Raw genomic sequence first — 20829 nt, 5'->3', positions numbered from 1 at the left:
GAGGAAATATATATATAGTAGAAGATAAGAGCTAGTAAAATTCATAATGTGGAGTCCACTGGGGCCGTCTCTGGGCTGATAAGGGTCTGGAATTGTCTCTGGTGATTAGCATGTGGTAGAGATGGGAGGGGGACCCCTTTACAGATTCATTTCCTGCTTTTAGGACTTCCCTCATAGCTTAGTTGGTAAAGAATCTGCCTGCAGTGCAGGAGACCCCGGTTTGATTCCTGGGTCGGGAAGATCCACTGGAGAAGGGATAGGCTACCCACTCTACTATTCTTGGACTTCCCTTGTGGCTCAGCTGGTAAAGAATCCGCCTGCAATGGGGGAGACCTGGGTTCGATCCCTGGGTTGGGAAGATCCTCTGGAGAAGGGAAAGGCTACCTAACTCTAGTATTCTGGCCTGGAGAATTCCATGGACTGTCTAGTCCTTGGGGTCACAAAGAGTTGGACTTGACTGAGTGACTTTCACTTTCACTTTAGGCAAACAAGGAAAGAGGAGAGAGCTTCTTCTTTTTTTTCTTTTAAATATTTATTTGGCCTCACCAGGTCTTGGTTGCAGCACACAGGATCTTTCGTTGCAGCATACAGGATCTTAGTTCCCCAACCAGGGATCGAACCCCAGCCCCCTGCACTGGAAGGTGAAGTCTCAACCACTGGACTGCCCCAGGGAAGCCCCTCTATATTTCTCTTAATTCCCCACAGACCCCCTTTTAGCCAAGACGCATAGTAGTTACTCAGCATCCTTTAGAAAGTGGACAGTTTCAGAAACGAAACTGCATGGAGCAAGTTTTTCTCAAGAGGGTTTACCTGGCTGGCAGGTGGCAGCAGCATTGGGACATGGGTCACATCTTTCTCGGAGAAGGCGCTGGCACCCACTGCAGTGCTCTCGCCTGGAGAATCTCAGGGACGGGGGAGCCTGGAGGGCTGCAGTCCCTGGGGTCGCGAAGGGTCGGATGCGACTGTGTGACTTCACTTGCACTTTGCACTTTCATGCACTGGAAAAGGAAATGGCAACCCACTCCAGTGTTCTTGCCTGGAGAATCCCAGGGACGGGGGAGCCCGGTGGGCTGCTGTCTATGGGGTCGCACAGAGTCGGACACGACTGACGTGACTTAGCAGTAGCACATCTTTCTCTGCAGAGTACTCAGGACGGTTTTCCTCCCCTTCTGTTGCAGGAAGATGCTGAAACTCTGCGGCGAGACAGAGGACAAGCTGGCTCAGGAGCTGATTCATTTCGAACTGCAGGTTGAGAGGGATGTGATCGAGCCACTGTTCTTGCTGGCCGAGGTCAGAAGTGGGAGCGAGGCTGGACCCATGTGATTGGGGTGGGCAGAGTGGTGGTCCCTGCGGTCCTTTGGCTCCAGCCTCAGGGTTGTTTCTGCCTCTCACCCACTCTGTGACACAGTGTCGCACCGGGGATTGTTACTACCCAACTGCAGGGGCTTCCCCAGCATGGGAGCCCTTTGCGCTGAATGCTGCCCCGTTCTCCTACCCATGCCATCCTTGAGGGTGGAACCACAAGGCTGGTGGCATCACTTCATCCTCTGCAGGGTCTCCGCCCCATCCTCCTCCCTGCCCTGTGCCCATCTCCAGTCTTCAGTGAAATGACAGTGGAATCTCAAATAGGACACAAATGAACCTATCTGTGAAAGAGAAACAGACTCCCAGACATAGAGAGCAGACATGGTTGCCAAGGGGGAGGGGATAAGGAAGGGATTGATTGGGAGTTTGGGATTAGCACACAAGCTAGTCTATATAGGATGGATAAACAACAAGGTCCTTCTCTATGGTACAGAGAACTAAATCCAGACTCCTGTAATAAACCGTAATGGACAAAAATATTTTAAAAAGTGTGTATATATATATATATATGTGTGTGTGTGTGTGTATGTAAGTGAATCACTTTGCTGTTTAGCAGTAATTAACACAACATTGTAAATCAACTGTACTTCAATTTAAAAAAGTTAAAAAATGAGCAGCAGCCCCTATTCATAAGCCCCTGTCCTTGGACATGGGGGCTCATGTCCAAGAGACTCTGTGCAACCCCCTCGCTGTCTCTGTTTAGACAGGGCCCTTCTCTGTCTACTTTAAAGGACACTGAAGCAAACTGTCTTTTTGAGAAGAAGCCTTAATGTGTAGGTGGCAACTTTGCCAGCTTCAACCAAGTGAAATTTTATTAAGTAAGAGATAAAGTGGTCGGGGGATGTTCTTTGCTGTGAACCCTGGCCCTCTTCGCATCCCCTTTAATTGGTCCTACCAACCTCCCCGGTGCTGGAGATGGTTCCGGTCTACACAGCTTGGCGACCGCTGACCACCTGTGGCTGCTGAGCTCCTGAAATGTGTGTCATGCAGCCAGGTGGCGCTAGTGGTGAAGAACCCCGCCTGCCAATGCAGGAGACAGAGGCTCACCTGGGAGGATAAATTAGGAGCTTGGGATAGACGCACACACTCTGCTATGTATAAAATAGACAACCAACAAAGACCTCCTGTCTAGCACAAAGAACTGTACTCAATATCATAATAACCTGTAATGGGACAAACCTATTATACAGCAAAGTGATTCAGTTTTATACATATCTATTTTTTTTTCAAGTTTTTCTATAATGGAGATGAACTTGTATGTAATTCAGTCACTTTGTTGTACACCTGAAACATTGGAAATTCAACTATACTTCAATCTTTAAAATTATTTTAAAAAATTTGTCACTGGACTTCAAATCAACTGTGTTTTCCTTGTTTGTTTGTTTCCTCTACCCACAGGTAGAAATCCCAAATATCCAAAAACAGAGGAAACACTTAGCCAAGCTGGTGCTGGACATGGACTCTTCACGAACGAGGTATGGTGGGTTTTCTTTGCTTCCATTTCTGCTTCTTTGAAGAGCAGCGGTCCTAGTTGGAAGGCAGTGGCTTGTGTGTGTGTTCATCCACTGAGTGTTTCTTTCTTCTGCTGTGAGCTGGGTCCTGAAGTACAGGGGCCTTGCTCTTAGGCTGTGGCCTGATTTGGGAGTTGGATGCTGGACAAGAGAACACAAACACACACACACACACACACACAAGGCCATTTCAGCAGCCGTAAGTCCTTTCAGGAAGACACCACAGTGTAAGTTTGGAAGTGGCTCTGCAGAAGCAGGTCATGGCATAAATAGTGAAATAGAGAAGATTTTTCTTTTTCTTTTTTTTTTTTTGAGTAGATGACACTTGATCTGTTAAGAAGGAAGCAGCTACGCAGAGATACATTGCAAAGCTGTCCATGACACTGGGAACAGCAAAGGCCCTGTGGGTGGAAATAAGGGTGACGGATTCAGGAAACAGAATGAAGGCGGGCATGGTGGGGGTGGAAGGGAAAAAGGGAGGGTGGTAGGAGCAGAGATCACAGAGGAGGGTGGGTGATGTGTCTGTAATAAGAGGAGATTTTCTGGGAATTCCACGGTTGTCCAGTATTCGTACTTCGTGCTTTCAGTGCCAAGACTCCATCCCTAGATGGGAAACTAAGATCCTGCAAGCCACGTGGCTCAGCCAAAAAAAGAAATGAAAGAGGAGAATTTCTGAATCTGGGGACTTGGTCACCTTTTCCTGCTTCCAATAGTATAGATTTCTCTTCTGTAGTTCCACACTGGGGAGTCACATAAGAAATTAGAAGACACTTGTTCCTTGGAAGAAAAGCTGTGACAAACTAGACAGCATATTAAAAAGCAGAGACATGACTTTGCTGACAAAGGTCCGTCTAGTCAAAGCTGTGGTTTTTCCAGTAGTCATGTATGGATGTGAGAGTTGGACCATAAAGAAGGCTGAGCACTAAAGAATTGATTCTTTTGAACGGTGGTGTTGGAGAAGACTCTTGAGAGTGCCTTGGACTGCAAGGAGATAAAACTAGTCATTCCTAAAGGAAATCAACTCTGGATGTTGATTGGAAGGACTGATGCTGAAGCTCCATTACTTTGGCCACCTGATGTGAAGAGCTAATTGGAAAAGATGTTGATGCTGGGAAAGATTGAAAGCAGAAGGAGAAGGGGGCAGCAGAGGATGAGATGGTTGGATGGCATCACTGCCTCAATGGACATGAACTTGGGCAACCTCCAGGAGATAGCGAGGGACAGGGAAGCCTGGCATGCTGTGGTCCATGGGGTCACAAAGAGTCGGACATGACTGAGCAACCGAACACCACCACGAGATGATTACAGACATGCTGTTTGTTGCGCTGTCAGGATGATGGTGGACACTATGTGCCTGGGTTTGCAGAGTGATTTCCTCCTCTGAGGACTTGGGTTTTAGCTCTGAGGTCTTTTCTCTGCTTCTGTAAGGAAAACCTGAATTTTCAGCTTCTGCTCAGAGCTGGATGTTAGCATCAAATCTTGTCCTTGCCTTGTCCACTTCCATTTCTTCATTCAGCTTTCCTAAAGGAGAATTTCTTCTGGGTAACAGAAGTGGTCCATCTAATTCTGTCTCATGTTTTTAATGGCGACACCAGAGGTGGCTTGTAGATTTTGAAACCGTAAGAAGTGTCATCAGGGGCTTCTCTTCCAGTATTTAATGAGTGTTTTCATGTCTCCAGCTTATGGTCTCTTGGGTATTAGGATTGGTAAGGCAATATCTCAAAATTCTCCAAGCCAGGCTTCAGCAATATGTGAACCATGAACTTCCTCATGTTCCAGCTGGTTTTAGAAAAGGCAGAGGAACCAGAGATCAAATTTCCAACATCCACAGGATCATTGAAAAAGCAAGAGAGTTCCAGAAAAACATCTATTTATGCTTTATTGACTATGCCAAAGCCTTTGACTGTGTGGATCACGATAAACTGTGGAAAATTCTGAAAGAGATGGGAATACCAGACCATCTGACCTGTCTCTTGAGAAACCTGTATGCAGGTCAGGAAGCAACAATTAGAACTAGACATGGAACAACAGACTGGTTCCAAATAGGAAAAGGAGTACGTCAAGGCTGTATACTGTCACCCTGCTTATTTAACTAAATGCAGAGTACATCATGAGAAACGCTGGTCTGGAAGAAGCACAAGCTGGAATCAAGATTGCCAGGAGAAATATCAATAACCTCAGATATGCAGACGACACCACCCTTATGGCAGAAAGTGAAGAGGAACTAAAAAGCCTCTTGATGAAAGTGAAGGAGGAGAGTGAAAAAGTTGCCTTTAAAGCTCAACATTCAGAAAACTAAGATCATGGCATTTGGTCCCATCACTTCATGGGAAATAGATGGGGAAACAGTGGCTGACTTTATTTTTCTGGGCTCCAAAATCACTGCAGATGGTGACTGCAGCCATGAAATTAAAAGACGCTTACTCCTTGGAAGGAAAGTTATGACCAACCTAGATAGCATATTGAAAAGCAGAGACATTACTTTGCCAACAAAGGTCCATCTAGTCAAGGCTATGGTTTTTCCAGTAGTCATGTATGGATGTGAGAGTTGGACAGTGAAGAAAGCTGAGCGCTGAAGAATTGATGCTTTTGAACTGTGGTGTTGGAGAAGACTCTTGAGAGTCCCTTGGACTGCAAGGAGATCCAATCAGTTCATCCTAAAAGAGATCAGTCCTGGGTGTTCATTGGAAGGACTGATGTTGAAGCTGAAACTCCAGTACTTTGGCCACCTCATGCGAAGAGTTGACTCATTGGAAAAGACTCTGATGTTGGGAAGGATTGGGGGCAGGAGGAGAAGGGGATGACAGAGGATGAGATGGCTGGATGGCATCATCGACTCGATGGACATAGGTTTGGGTAGACTCCGGGAGTTGGTGATGGACAGGGAGGCCTGGCGTGCTGTGATTCATGGGGTCACAAAGAGTTGGACACAACTGAGCGACTGAACTGAACTGAACTGAAGGAAATATATACCATCCCATCCAAATTTCTGTGCTTTTCACCTTGAACTTAGACCCTTGACAGCCTTTCAGAAGCCAGCTTCCCCCAATTTCTTGCCTTTCACTCTAACCCTTCACCCCGAGTCAGCATGAGGACTCTGCCAAGATAGAGCAGAGAGTGAGACTTGGCTCTGTGCTGTGGAAATGCAGACTCACCAGCTGCTCTTGGTGAACAGGTGGGTTCTCACTGCCCCCACCTCTGCCCCACCCCACTTCCGCATTTGGTCAGTCTGTACTCCTTAGGATCTGTTCCTCACAGCTTCCTCCTCCTGGGCCCTCAGAGAATGGAGGATGCCAGTGGTAGAGGAGCAGAGAAGATGGGGCAGATGAAACAACACATGTCCTCCTAACACAGCTTTCCCCTTTCTTTCCAGAACTTCTTCTGGACTCCCTGTCACCTTGAAGTCATCTTGACTTTGCCTTCTATACCCTTCTTGTGGTCTCTGAAATGTCTTACCCTTATTTCCAGCCTTTTTCTTTCCATAAGCCTTTCCTGAAGACTTTTTTGTTTCTTTAAATATTTATTTGGCTGCATCAGGTCTTAGTTGCAGCCTGCAGGATCTTTCCTTGCCTTGGCTCTTCGTTGCAGCACTCTGACATCTCTCTAGTTGCAGTGCGTGGGTCTCATTAGTTGCGGTGTGCGGGCCAAGTTGCCCTGTGTCATGTGGGATCTTAGCTCCCCGACCAGGGGTGGAGCCCATATCCTCTGCATTGGAAGGTATATTCTTAACCACTGACCACCAGAGAAGTCCCTCCTTAAACCTTGCATTCTATCTTCATCATCCCCAAATCGTCAGTTCAGTTCAGTCTCTCAGTTGTGTCTGACTCTTTGTGACCCCATGGACTGCAGCACACCAGGCTTCCCTGTCCATCACCAACTACCAGAGTTTATTCAAACTTTGTCCATGGCATCAGTGATGCCATCCAACCATCTCATCCTCTGTTGTCCCTTTCTCCTCCTGCCTTTGATCTTTCCCAGTATCAGGGTCTTTTCCAATGAGTCAGTTCTTCGCATCATGTGGCCAAAATATTGCAGTTTCAGCTTCAGCATCAGTCCTTCCAATGAATATTCAGGACTGATTTCCTTTAGGATTGACAGATTGGATCTCCTTGCAGTCCAAGGGACTCTCAAGAGTCTTCTCCAACACCACAATTCAAAAGCATCAATTCTTAGGCGCTCAGCTTTCTTTAAATCATAGTGATAGCATCTTTCCCAGAGAATGCTGGGTCACCTCAGCTCTCTTAGTGGGAAGAAATGAACTTTCTCCTCTTCCAGCTTCAAAGCTCAAACTCTTCTTGGACAAGAATCCTTATTTCTCCCCTTAACAGAGCAGTACACTTGTCGAGTTTATTTATAGAGCCTTTGGCTGAGAATATCATCGTTCCTTGAAATTTATGATTTTTTAAAAATATTTCAAGTTTATTGGAGTATAGATGTTCACAGTGTTGTGTTAGTTTCAGGTGTACAGCAGAGTGATTTGGTTATGCATAGACATATATTCATTCTGTTCCAGATTCTTTTCTCATATAGGTTATCACAGAATAGTGAGTGGAGTTCCCTGCAGGTCCTTGTTGGTCATCTATCTTATATATAGTAGTGTGTGTCTGTTCATCCGAAGCTCCTGATTTATAACCCGCCCCACGTTTCCCCTTTGGTAACCGTAAGTTTGTTTTTGGTATCTGTTGAAGTCTGTTTCTGTCTTGTACGTAAGTTCACTTGCATCTTTCTTTAAAATTCCATCAGTTTAGTTGCTCAGTTGTGTCTGACTCTTTGCGACCCCATGGACTGCAGCATGCCAGGCTTCCCTGTTTTTTAAGATTGGATTCCACATATGAGTGATATCACATGAGATTTGCCTTTGTCTGACTTACTTCACTTAGCTTGATAGTCTCTAGGTCCATCCATGTTGCTGCGAATGGCATTATTTTGTTCCATTTTATGGCTGAGTCACATTCCGTGTATATATATGTACCGTATCTTCTCTATCCATTCCTCTGTCGACTGACACTTATGTTGCTTCCATGTCCTGGCTTTTGTGAAATAGTGCTGCTCTGAACAGTAGGGTGCATGTCTCCTTTGGGGTTATAGTTTTCTCTGGATATGTGCTTAGGAGTGGCAGTGCTGGATCATATGGTTGTTTTAAGTTTTTTAAGGAGCCTCCACGCTGTTCCCCTTAGTGGCTGTACCAATTTACATTCCCAACCTGTAGTGCAGAAGGGTTCCCTTCCCTCCATACCCTCTCCAGCATCTGTTGTTCATCAAGATTCATGATTAGTGGCACTTCTAACAAATTACTACCTGTACAAAATGTTTCCTAGTTTTCCTTGATATTGTGCTATTCAGTTTCCACAAAGGGACCATTTGGTGGGTATTTATAATGTCAGAATAGATAACTTATCCATTACAAGTAAAATTCCCTATAAAGGGAGGGAAAAGGTGTATGCTTTTAAAGTACCAGGACAGAATTGTGGGGAAAAATAATGTCTTCATTTTAATATACATATATTAAATGTAATTTGGGGTTTAAAAAAAAGACCTAATCCAGATCTATACTACCCTAAAAATCAGTTTAGTATTTATGGCCACTGTATTTTTTATGCTTATTTATTTGTTACTTTCTTTTTTTCAGGCAGGATGAGTCAGATGGTGGTTATGGGTCTGTCCCATAATCTATTATGGAAGTACATTCATTATCTGAGATCCAAATTACATCCATGATATTCCATATTTTATTTGGCCGTGGCTTGGAGATATTAATTAAATAGATGATTTCTGTTGGACTTCCCTGGTGGTACAGTGGATAAGAATCCCCCTGCCAGTTTAGGGGACATGGGCTTGATCCTTGGTCCCTGAAGATCCCACTTGCCACAGAGCAACCAAGCCCTTGTGCAGCTCCTGAGCCCACGTGCTCCACCTGCTGGAGCCTGTGCTCTGCAACAAGAGAAGCCACCACCAAGGAGAAGCCTGTGGACAATGAAGAGAAGCCCCCACTTGCCACAACTAGAGAAGGCCCACGTACAGCAATGAACACTAAGCACAGCCAAAACTTTAATTAGTTAATTTTAAAAACAGAAATAATAAATACATCATTTCTGTAGGGCAAGCCATTATAAGAAAGAATTGCCAAGGCATTTTTACTAATCCTTACCTGTTAACTTAGATTTTTTTTTTTTTTTTGACATTTTGGAGTACAATATTAGAAAAATATTTCTAATTTTTCCTGAATTCTTGTTATGAGTAAGGAATCTTTCTCAGGACACATGTGACCGTCGCTGTAGCTTCAAGCCAGCTTGATGTCCCAAAGCCTTTCAAAGTAATTCTCCCATGGATGCCCTTTTTTAAGTGACAGAAGATTCTTCATTTTGCTACTTTTTGCTAATAGCAGAGAGAACTGATTTCCTCTTTTTTGGTATTGTGATACAGCTCCACTGTCTTAGTTTTTTTCTTGCACATAACACAGTAAACCCTTAGTGAGTCTATTATTGATTCTCAAAATGAGGGTAAGGCTGTACTTTTTGCCTCCACCTTGGGAGAATGGTCCAGGAGCCAGATGGAGCCGGCAGGGCTCTCTGGTTTGTCGCGTTCACCCCGGGCCTGCATGGTGTTTAGAGGACACTATTTAATCTGTTGCCACATTTCATCTGATGAGTACACTTGACAGTTCCCAGCTTGTCCATGAAAACATCCAGCTCCCCACAGCCCAGGCTCCTGATTGGGCCCCACCGTCCCCCGCCCACCCCCAATGAGTCCCTCCCGACTTCCCAAGACGGTAGCCAGGAATCATCTGCCTTTGCCACCCTGATGACTCGATTATTTTCCTTAGAGCTGAGAAGCAGCTTATATCTCGTGTCCCTATAACAAGGAGGAAATAAATGATTGGGTGGGTGAGTTTTTTGCCTTATTTTTCCATTTGCCTTGTTTTTCCCACGTGCTGGGCCCCATAGACTGTGGAGTTTACTGCCTGAGTGAGCGAGGCCCCACTGCTATTCCCTGCTATAGCCACTAGCATCTTAGTGTAATTAGAACCTTCTGTCAGGGCCTGCTTTTGGTAATTCTTTGATAATAACTTAGCAACCGGAAATAGCTTTTTAAATTTATTTTTTAATTGGAGGAGCAACCAGAAATATTTGTGTTTCCCCTTGAAAGTTTCCCAAGGGGCCTCCTTAGAAGGCCAATATTCTCTGCCTGGAAATCAACGTTTAAGAAAATATACATGAGGTATCAGAATGTTGATCCAAGGCTGCTTAGTGCTTCCTAGTGGAGATTTTGACTTTCACATTTGTTTTCATCTTACCCATTTATCCTCTCACTTAGCATCCATGGTTGACTTTGGCCAAGTAGATGAAGGTTTCCCAACTCAGTGCCCGTAGGGTGGGCAGGGAACTGAAAGGAACGGCGTGGACTGTGCTTCAGAGAAAGCAGCAGTGATGCCATTCAGCCTTAGGGTTCGGGAGACGGTAGGGACGGTGTTGCAAATTGGAGAACACTTGCTCTGTCTGAAGGACCACTGTCCTCAGCCTCTCTCGGTCCTGCCGTGTAGACACTGGGGTCCCCTTTCTCCTGGTCTGGTACCAGGTACCTTTTCCTGATTTCTTGGCAATGAGGCTGTGTCATTCCCTGGGTGATACCCGTAACCAGCTCTTTCCCTGCCTCCCACAGTGTCCCCAGGGTTTTCTCTACCTGTCTCATGTGTGTGCATGCATGCATGCTCAGTTATGTCCAACTCTTTGTGACCCCATGGACTATAGCCCTCCAGGCTCCTCTGTCCAGGGGATTTCCCAGGGAGGAACACTGGAGTGGGTTGCCATTTCCTTCTCAAGTGATCTTCCCAACCTAGGGATTGAACCTATGTCTCCTGCATTGGCAGGTGGATTCTTTACCACTGAGTCACTTGGGAAGCCCCGTCAGGGTTGATAAGGCATCAGATTCCACACGCTACATGGAAAATGTTCTTTGCCAAAAGTTATCATTGAGTCCCATTCACCATGCATTTTCCCTTTCTAATCCCAGAGTGTTTGCTTTCGCTGTTCATTCTAACTTATCACTTAAAAAAAAAAAAAGCTCAGTCGTGTCCAACTCTGCGACCCCATGGACTATAACCTACCAGGCTCCTCCGTCCATAGGATTTTCTGGGCAAGAATATTGGAGTGGGTTGCCATTTCCTTCTCCGGGAGATCTTCCCCACCCAGGGATCCAACCCAGGTCTCCCGCATTGTAGACAGACGCTTTACTATCTGAGCTACCAGGGAAGTCGCTAAAAGACACTGAAATTATGAAGGTGCACAGGGAAGAAGTTTGGAGTCTCGTGCATCAGTGGCAAAGGGATGGGGAGCCCTAAAGAGCTAAGGGTGTGTGTGTTTGACTATTTTGTATGTGCACAAACACCAATTTGTAAGGCTCATCAACTTAAATGTAGAATGTCTGAAAATGCTAAAAGAAAAAAACACCCACACTGTACTGAAACTCAACTTATATTTATGCCTTATCTGACTAGAATCTAAGTTCCTCGAAGGCAGGGACCAAGTTCTATTCACACCTCTCCTCTCTTTCTCCTGTTTCCTCATCAGGTGGCAGCAGACATCCAAGTCTTCGGGTTTGTCCAGCAGCTCACAGCCTGCAGGTGCCAAAGCCGATGCCCTCAGGGAGGAGATGGAGGAGGCTGCCAACAGAGTGGAGATTTGCAGGGTACCCCCTTTCTGTGCTCCTCTCCACTGAGAAAAACGGGAGGCCCTCAGGGAGCATCCTTTTGTTTGCTGGAGGTCTATGAAAACCCTAATAGCCTCTGGTTGAGTCTGTGTCCCCAAGCTTGGCAGCTGGCATGTCTAAAGAGCCCAGGACGAACCCTAAGAGCTTTCAGTACTCATCATATTTAAAAAAAAATTCCTGGCCCAATAATTTCAGCATTCTTGACACCTGTGACTCTGGTTCTGATGCTTGTTCAGTTTCTTCAAACTACGTTTTTGCCTTTTAGCATGCCTTGCAATTTGTGTCCAAAGGTGGACATGAAGGATTGGGTAAAGGGACGTGTGGTGCGCAGGCGTGTGGTGATGTGGCAGTCAGGTGTGGGAGCGGGGGAAGCCCCTGCAGCCCTGTGACTGGGCGTGAGTCTTGTGGGTGCGCCTGCAACCCTGCACCGTGAACTTCAGTGCTTCTCTGTTGCCTTTCGTTCTGTTTCCAGCTTCTCAGTTTTTGTGTTTGGTAGGACAGGATGGCTAGAGGATGCTGGAGCTGATTAATTCTCTTTCTCAATGTGAGGGAGGCTAGAGTCTGCTAAAAGCAAGTGTTCAGTAGGGCTCTGATATAACCCCAGCAGGTTGTTGTGGCTCAGTTGCTAAGTTATGTCTGACTCTTCACAACCCCATGGACTGCAGCCCAACAGGCTCCTCTGTCCTTCACTGTCTCCTGGAGTTTGCTCAGATTCATGTCCATTGAGTTGATGATGCCTTCTCCAACCATCTCATCCTTTGCCGACCCCTTCCCCTGTTGCCTTCAATCGTTCCCAGCATCGGGGCCTTTTCCAATGAGTTGGCTCTTCCCATTGGGTGGCCAAAGTATTGGAGCTTCAGCATCAGTCCTTCCAATGACTATTCACAGTTGATTTCCTTTGAGGTTGACTGGTTTGATCTCCTTGCCATCCAAGGGACTCTCAAGAGTCTTCTGCAGCACCACAATTTGAAAGCATCCCAGCAGGTTCTACTGGGATAAAATGATTTATCCTTGAAGTTTCCTGGCAGTCCAGAGGTTAGGACTTGACATTTCCACTGTTGTGGTCCCTTGTTCAGTCCATGGTTGGTGAACTAAGATCCCACAAGCAGCATGGCACAGCCAGGAATAAAAGAAAAATTCTCCTAAGGTTAGGTCTTGTTAAGGGTAGAATGCTCCAGTGCATTTCAAAATGGCAATATTTTCCCTTCCCCTTGGGAAAAACGAGAGAGGACTTTTCTCTGCTGTTCACTGTAAGAACTTGGTAGTAGTCCAGGAGGAAAAACTCAGCAGAAGTGTAGGGGCTCCCTATACTTATTTAAATATTAAATTATATTGATAATGTTTATGAATAAAATATTTATAATATTAAATTACAAATATTTTATTTAGACAAATGAAAATTTGGTTTAGAGTTTCTGCTTTTATTTCTCACTTGTGTGGCTTACTTGGAATCTATATTGTTAACTTTATAAGACGGTGATGTGATTGTACGTTCAGAAGGATACCTTCATGTTCCCGAGGGCATACTCCGTTCGGCTGGCTTTACAGAGATCGTCTGCTGAGTGGTTGAAGGTGATTTGATGTGGCATCAATAGACATGAGTTTAAGCAAGCTCTGGGAGTTGGTGATGGACAGTGGCATGCTGCAGTTCATGGGGTTGCAAAGAGTCGGACACAACTGAGCGACTGTACTGAACTGAACTGACGTGGCATTTAGTCCTTCCCAAGGCTCCCTTTCTTACCTCTGTCTACCGAGTTGTTGTTTTTTTTTTATCACCCCACCCTTTGTCTTCCCCTGACTTGAACTATCTCCCTCACGCTTGTCAGGCTGGTGATGGATGCTTCTAGACCAAGGCTGCTTGGGCCATGGCAGGCAAGGTTGAGTTCCGACAAAACCACTTTCTCTAGCACCTTTGACAGGTCCAGCAGCCTCCCGGAGGCATTCATTGTAAAGGATGCTGAAGTGGTGGGGACCTGAGGCGGGTGGTCCTAGAGCCCATTTTATTCTTTGGGAAAAATACCTTGAACTTTTGGTAGCTAGTCATGTGAAATTGGTGTCTTGGTTCTATCATCTTGTATGCAAGAACCCTTTAAGGACGCTTGCCTGTTGAGTATACTGGAAAAGGAAACAGATTACTTCTCCCATTCCCCTGCTCACGGAGGACAGTTCGATCAGCAGCTGGGGGGCTGCTGAGGTTATCGGGGTCTGTGCAGAATGCCTGAGGTTCCGTGTATATCAGACTCTTCCTGAATTATGCAGTTGTCTGCAGTAATTCCTTCAGCATTCGGGTCAGCTTTCCTGTGCTTTTTTTCCTTTTTATTGAGATATAGTTGACATACAATACCATGTTTGTATCTGGTGTGGTACATGATGACTTGATATTTGCATAGATTATGAAATGATCACCATGATGAATCTAGTAACCATCTGTCCCCATGCAAAGTTATTGCAGTATAATTAACTGTCTGCCTTATGCTGTATGTTACATCCCCGTTGCTTAATTATTAAGTAAACTGAAGGTTTGTGCCTCTTAATCTCCCTCATCTATTTTTCCCAGCCCCCGATCCCCTCCCCTTATGACAACTACTGTTTGTTCTATGAATCTATGAGTGTGTTTTTGTTTTGTTTTGCGTTTTAGATTGCATATATGAAATCATGAGGTATTTGTCTTTCTCTGACTTATTTCACGTAGCATAATACCCCCTAGGTCCATCCATTGTTACACATGGCAAGATTTTATTTTACTTTTTATGATTGAGTAGTACTCCATTGTCTGCACACTACAACTTCTTTATCCGTTCACCTGTCAGTGGACACTTGGGTTGCTTCCATATCTTGGCAATTGGAAATAGCGCTGCTATAAGCATTGGGGTGATGTTTTCCTATTTCCTCCAACCTGAACGTGACAGATACTTTTTCTCTTAACTCAGCACCTCTTCTGAAGCTCTGCCTCAAAGGCTACCAAGCAGGGAGGGAAGTCAGAGATCACATGACTTGTACAAACATGTTTAGAGAATGTGACATGCTCACAGATACGGTTAGTGTGACAGAGTCTATGTCCACTCGAATGCACTTCTGCACTGTGCTGGGGGCGTTTCAGTGAAACTGACCACTGACCTCGGAGGGAACATGATCCAGACACAGCATTCAGCCCCTATTCTCAGCCCCTCGGGGAGCTGAGTGATGAAGGGCTTTTCACACTGAGATTCATGTATGATATTGGATGAGTCCAGGGTTTTTTTTTTTTGCCAGGTTTGGCATCAGCAGTCCATCCCCTGCCCACCTGTCTTAACCAGCTTCCCTCGACTTGGTGTGTTTGCCTCTCTTTTCCTGATGATCAGCCAATCAGAACTGAAATGAGGGGAGCAAGGCAGTAGTATCATCAGGGGAAGAAGCGGCAGGGGTGGCAAGCAGAAGCACAGGGTGTGCCTGGCGGGGCTGCTGCAGACAGCAGGGCGCGCCGCAGAGATGCAAGGAAGCAATTTGCGCGTCATTCCCCTGCATCAGCTTTCCTAACTCTCCACGTGGCCCATGTTAAAAGCCCCAGGAAAACACTGGCATAGATGTTCTTTCCCCACTTAGTCATCCTTTAGAGCCGTGGCTGGGAAATGCAATGTCCACAGGCAAAGTTTGTAATCTGCCCAGTATTATGAAAAATGAGGTTAAACCATGGTTATGGTTCTTTGCCCTGATGTGTGGATTCCTACTCTCTATCCTTCTGTATTTTGCCCCCACAGGACCAGCTGTCAGCTGACATGTACAGTTTTGTGGCCAAAGAAATCGACTATGCAAACTACTTTCAGACGGTAAGCATCCAGAAAGGTGAGGCAGCTTGGAGTCTGTTAGCAGGTGTCACAGTGGGGACGGGAAGGAACGTGGGCCTCGAATCAAGGATCTGTGAAGCATGTCCTGAGAACAGGTGGGGCTTTGACAGTCCTACCTGTGAATAAATCCTGCCTTCTTGTCGCCTTTGTATGGATTTCTCCAAAACCCCAAGAATAAAATTCAGCCTCACCCAGGAAGATGTTTGTACCTCTGTGATCTACAGCAGTGGTTCTCAACCAGGGGTGATTCTGTCATCTCCCAGCAGATGATTGGCTGTGTCTGGAGACATTTGAGGAGGGCTTCCCAGCTGGCACTAGTGGTAAAGATCCCACCTGCCACTGCAGGAGACTTAAAAGACGCAGGGTCGATCCCTGGGTTGGGAAGATCCCCTATACAGCAACCCACTCCAATACTCTTGCCTGGAGAATTCCATGGACAGAGGAGCCTGGAAGGCTACAGTCCATAGGGTCACAAAGTGTCGGACACAACTGAAGTCACTTAGCAGAGATGTTTTTGGCCGTCACTATCAGGGGAGGTGCTACAGGCACTTGGAGGGTGGAGGTCAGGTTTGTCGCTAAGCGTCCTGCAGTGCACAGGACGGTGGCTCCCACGACAGAGGGTGATCCAGCCCCAGATGTCAGCGGGGCCAGGGTTGCAAAACCTGAGTCTGTCATCAGGAAGCAACTTGGGAAGAAGCAGCTAGCCACACCCCAGCATCTGTTGGTTATTAATGGAGATTTTTTTTGTCCCAGATGATGACACGTTGGTAAATGAGGGCTGAATTCTGTTTACTGCCTCTCCTCTATGGGGGCAGATTTACAGAGTAGAGACACAGGATCTGAGTCATCCATACTTGAATCATCTGGCCCAAATAATTAGGACCCTGAAATGAAAAATAACGTTGGGAATAAAACTCAAAGTTTCTCTTTAGGGTCAAGGAAGTGATACAAAGACAGGGAAAGAAGATAAAGGGAGGAGAGAAGAGGAATCCTGAGAAGCTGGATGCATTGATAAGCATGGGGCGGAACTGGGGGCAGTCAGTGCTCCCCTTCGTGCTCAGCATCAATGGCCAAGAAGTCCAGAGTTTCTTCCCCCGTGAGAGAGAGCTGATACATATTCCTTCCAACTTGAAATGTTTATTTTGAAATAGTAGGATTCTTTTCAAGTCTATTCCATTGGTTTTATTTGTGAAGGTAACATTTCATTTTAAAATATCTAAAACAAATGATTGTTGACATTCCAAGCATTATTGGACTACCTAATTGTCTTTGGGTACCACTTATTTCAACTCTATGACTTAAGAAAAGATTCCCTTTTAGTTTTCCTTGGGGATAATAGCTACTCATCATACCAGACTTTGAGCAAAGTGCCTCTCTCTTCGTTTCCTCCTACATGCCCAATTTTCTTTTTTGTTTTTGGAGTGGGGAGAGATTTAGAAAATAAATGAAGTGCCAGCTATTCACTGCTTTTCCTCTGCTGTTTTTACCATTTCAGCAGCTTTTTCAGTAGTGGGAGGGGCAGAACAGAGCATCTTGAAGGACCTTGTCCTTTGAATCACATCACGATAAAGCAGATTTGCCTCCCAAGGTGGAAGAGGATTGTGGATCGAGCACATGTTTTCCCACCAGTTGTATCTTGAACTCTTCTTGGGGGGAATCAAGATACATTGAGGCTCATGACATTGAGCGCCCTCTCATGGGCACCTGGATTTCTGAATGTGTTCTCTGTTTATAGCCTTTTCATTGTTGCACCCCTTTGGTGCCTTTTGCTGTGAGAACTGGGGGCATGGTGCTCCCCAGCAGGGGTGGCAGTGAAGGCAGGCTCACCTCTGGAGAGTCCCCTTCACCTCCTCCCCGAGTCTCCCACCTCCAAAACTTCCCTTTATGGTCACCCCTCTGCTGCAGAGGCTGAAGGGACGAATGCCCGTCATTGCAGATGGGTGGAGGAGGGGGCAGGGCACCCCGATGGTGTGGCAGCCCATGCCCTCTATCCTCCAGCAAAGGCTGATGCTTCTCCTTGTGTTCCCTCAGCTCATCGAAGTGCAGGCCGAGTACCACAGGAAGTCCCTGACACTCCTGCAGGCCGTGTTGCCTCAGATAAAAGCACAACAGGGTGAGTGCCTGCCTGGGGCGGGGAGGGCGGGGAGGGTGGGGAGCCTGCCATTCGGGGCCCTGTGCTTGGCTCGCCTGCTCCTCCCCTACAGGGCTGCCTTCACGTGAGCCCTGGGCCTCCGCCTGCGGGCACCTTGATCAGCGGCAGGAAAGCAGAGCACGTGTACACACTACACACACGCTGCCCCAGTGGGGATGAGGCGGGTGTGCATGGGTGTGTGTGGAGGTGCATGTGTAACAGGAAGCCCAGCAGCTCTGCTCACAGCAGGCAGGCTTCCACCGCCTCCCCCAGTTCCTCCCCGTCATCCCCCGAAACTGCAGGAATGGAGATGCTGCAGTTGGACAGTGCTTCCATGGACATTGTTGGACAATGCTTCCACGTCCACTGCTCCATGTCCCTGGGACACTTAGGAGAAGCAGTGTGACCGGAGGAAAGGAAGGTTCCCGCGGGGGTGACCTGTGCTGACCCCTCTCTTGCTCCACCTGCAACCCCCACACCCCAGAGGCCTGGGTGGAGAAGCCTTCCTTTGGGAAGCCCCTGGAGGAGCACCTCACAATCAGCGGCCGGGAGATCGCCTTCCCCATCGAGGCGTGCGTGACGATGCTGCTGGAATGCGGGATGCAGGAGGAGGTGCGTCTGGGTGCAGCCGAGCTCAGCCGTGAACGGGTCCCCACAAGATGCAGCCTCCGGGGTCTCTCCTCCTCTGTTACCATCCTCACCCGGCCCCACGAACCCAAACCTGGGAAGACGCAGTACAAGCCCCCTGTCCTCAAACTGGTCCTGCTTCTCCCATGAGCCTTCACTCTCCAGGGACAGTGGAGGATTGTGGGACATGATACCCCCGCCCTGAGGACGTTATAGCCCCGCTCTGGCCCTCCTGTCTGCATATGTAATGAGATTGGGGCTTTCTCCTCCTTCTCTTCCACCCCATTCTCCACCTCCTCTCTCTCTAATTTAAAATATAGACCTTTTAACCTTTAGATCATAACTTTTTTTATAGACATCCTGAAAACTGATATAGACATTAGAAAGCACTCCTTACAAGCCACATGTTAAAAAAAGAATCCTATGAGACATTGGCAACCATTGTTTTTATTGCTGTGTCAGTGGTCTCCTGGGAGGTAGACCTCATCTTTAGTTTCTTATGCAGGCAGTTTAAAATTCATGACTCCACTTTCCTGTGATCTGATCAACCAATCAATATTTATCTATGGTATTTATTACTAAGCAAAGTATAAGTGAGATGGGGGCTTATGAGCTTATGGAGCAGATAAGTGTAGCGTCTGTCAAATAAGCCTGATTTATTCAAAACAGGTTTCTTTGACCCTGTTTTAAATGCCAGGCATTTTCATGTATAATACCAATGAAAAATGAGGTCTTTTTAGTCCCTGAGGGAAAGTTTTATGGAGGGAGGTGAATGGGGCCTTTTCTTTCCCCATTTTTTAAAAACTTTTTATTTTGTATTGGGGTATAGCCAATTAACAATGCTGTGATAGTTTCAGATGAACAGCAAAGAGACTCAACCATACATACAAATGTATCCATTGTCCCCCAGACACCCCTCACATCCAGGCTGCCACATAACATTGAGTTGAGTTCCATGTGCTATACAGTAGGTCCTTGTTGATTACCCAGTTTAAATATAGCAATGTGTACCTGTCCATCCCAGTTCCCGACCTATCCCTTCCTCCTGTCCTTCCCCTGGCAACCATTAGTTCCATAAGTTTGTTCTCTAAGTCTGTGAATCTGGTTCTGTTTTGTAAGTAAGCTCATTTGTATCATTTCGTTTTAGATTTCACATATAAGGGTTGTCATGCAATAACTTCTCCTTCTGTCTTGCTTCATTAGTATCATAACCTCTAGGTCCATCCATGTTGCTGCAAATGGCAAAATTTTCATTCATTTTTATGGCTGAGCAGTATTCCATTTTATAGACTTACCATATCTTTTTAAATCCATTCATCTGCTGATGGACAGTTAGGTTGCTTCCATGTCCTGGTAATTGTAAATAATGCTGCTGTGGACATAGGGGTACGTGTATCTTTTCAAATTAGTGTTTTTGTTTTTCCAAAATATATCCTAAATACACAAGGACGGGACATTGACGTGCCCAAGGTTCGTTTAATCAAGTACGTGCTGAACCAGAACACCGGGTCACCCTGCCCTAGGTGCTGAGGCCACAGCCAGGGATGAGGCCCAGGTCCTGCTGTCCCAGTGTTGACACATGGCGATGGGAAGGAGGCCCCTGGGAGATCGTGGAGGAAGCGGGTGGGGAGACTGCCGGCCGTCGGTCTCGCTGTTGTGCCCTCAGGGTGCAGGCTGTCTGCTGACCCCTGTCCTGTCGGCAGGGCCTCTTCCGAGTAGCCCCATCTGCCTCCAAGCTGAAGAAGCTCAAGGCGGCCCTGGATTGCTGTGTGGTGGATGTACAGGAGTGCTCGGCGGACCCCCACGCCATCGCAGGTGGGCCCCGCAGCTGGAGGGGCTCCGGGGGAAGGGATGGGCGTGGAGGATGTACAGCCATGTGTCAGGGACACTCGAGCCCCTGGCTCCCCGCCGTGCTCTGGGCATGTCCACTCAGGGCCCCACTTTAGGCCTGGTTGCTTGTGCCCTTGAAGGAAGGAGGAGGTGTTGGTGGTAACACGAGAGAGGAGGCCCTCACGGCCACACCAGAGCGTTGGATCCAGGCATGTGGCAGCCACCATGTGACCTGGTCACGAGGGTCGGGGAACCTTCCCCAAACATGCCCCTCATGGTGACGCTGGCTGGTAGCACGTGTCTGCCACGTCCCGGCAGCTCACAGCCTGTACTGTGTTCACGTCCAGGAGCTCTCAAGTCTTACCTCCGGGAGCTACCAGAACCTCTGATGACCTTTGAACTCTACGACGAGTGGATTCAGGCTTCCAAGTGAGTATGGCAGGTCTCTGTGTGTCCTGTGGGTGTGGTTTATGTGGAGCCTTAATTGAAACTGTGCAAGTGTGCCACCTGGGATCCAGCGAGTCTGTATCTTGGTGTGTGTCGTGGGGAGAGGCTTGTACATGTGCCCGGAGAACCAGGTCCCAGGGTGTGGATCACAGGCTGGAGCCACCAGAGTGGCCCAGAGCCCCAGCTGGGCCTTCAGGAGGACTCAGGGAGGTTCCGGGCTCCCGTCACCACTCAGACCGCCCCCCGCCTTCACACTGGCCATTCCCTGCCACGCGACAGGTTTTGGTTCCCCAAAACCTCTACCTCGTAGGTTCCTTCTGACTCTCTGGGTCCCACTCTGAAGGTCACCTCAGAGAGGCCTCCTTCCTGACAACTGGTGCCCAGCAGC

The 20829-nt window shown here is 47.1% G+C and overlaps 1 protein-coding gene across 2 annotated transcripts in view; it reads left to right on the top strand.

Annotated features, from left to right (window-relative positions):
• Positions 1 to 20829, top strand: part of ARHGAP44 (Rho GTPase activating protein 44) — a 120717-nt gene that overhangs the window by 80401 nt on the left and 19487 nt on the right. Inside the window, exons 5-12 of one of the 2 annotated variants that reach the window (XM_055576475.1) lie at positions 1179 to 1290; positions 2764 to 2840; positions 11444 to 11561; positions 15320 to 15388; positions 17438 to 17519; positions 18022 to 18149; positions 19868 to 19979; positions 20342 to 20423. In XM_055576475.1, the coding sequence (XP_055432450.1) occupies positions 1179 to 1290; positions 2764 to 2840; positions 11444 to 11561; positions 15320 to 15388; positions 17438 to 17519; positions 18022 to 18149; positions 19868 to 19979; positions 20342 to 20423 (780 nt within the window). Of the gene's footprint in view, positions 1 to 1178; positions 1291 to 2763; positions 2841 to 11443; positions 11562 to 15319; positions 15389 to 17437; positions 17520 to 18021; positions 18150 to 19867; positions 19980 to 20341; positions 20424 to 20829 lie in introns of those variants that run through there. The other variant, XM_055576476.1, reaches the window with a different exon arrangement.

The sequence above is a fragment of the Bubalus kerabau genome, chromosome 4, assembly GCF_029407905.1.
Source record: "Bubalus kerabau isolate K-KA32 ecotype Philippines breed swamp buffalo chromosome 4, PCC_UOA_SB_1v2, whole genome shotgun sequence".
In the NCBI taxonomy this organism is placed as follows: domain Eukaryota; kingdom Metazoa; phylum Chordata; class Mammalia; order Artiodactyla; family Bovidae; genus Bubalus; species Bubalus kerabau.
Note: the sequence above shows the minus strand (reverse complement) of the source record. Positions and strands in the feature narration are given on the sequence as shown.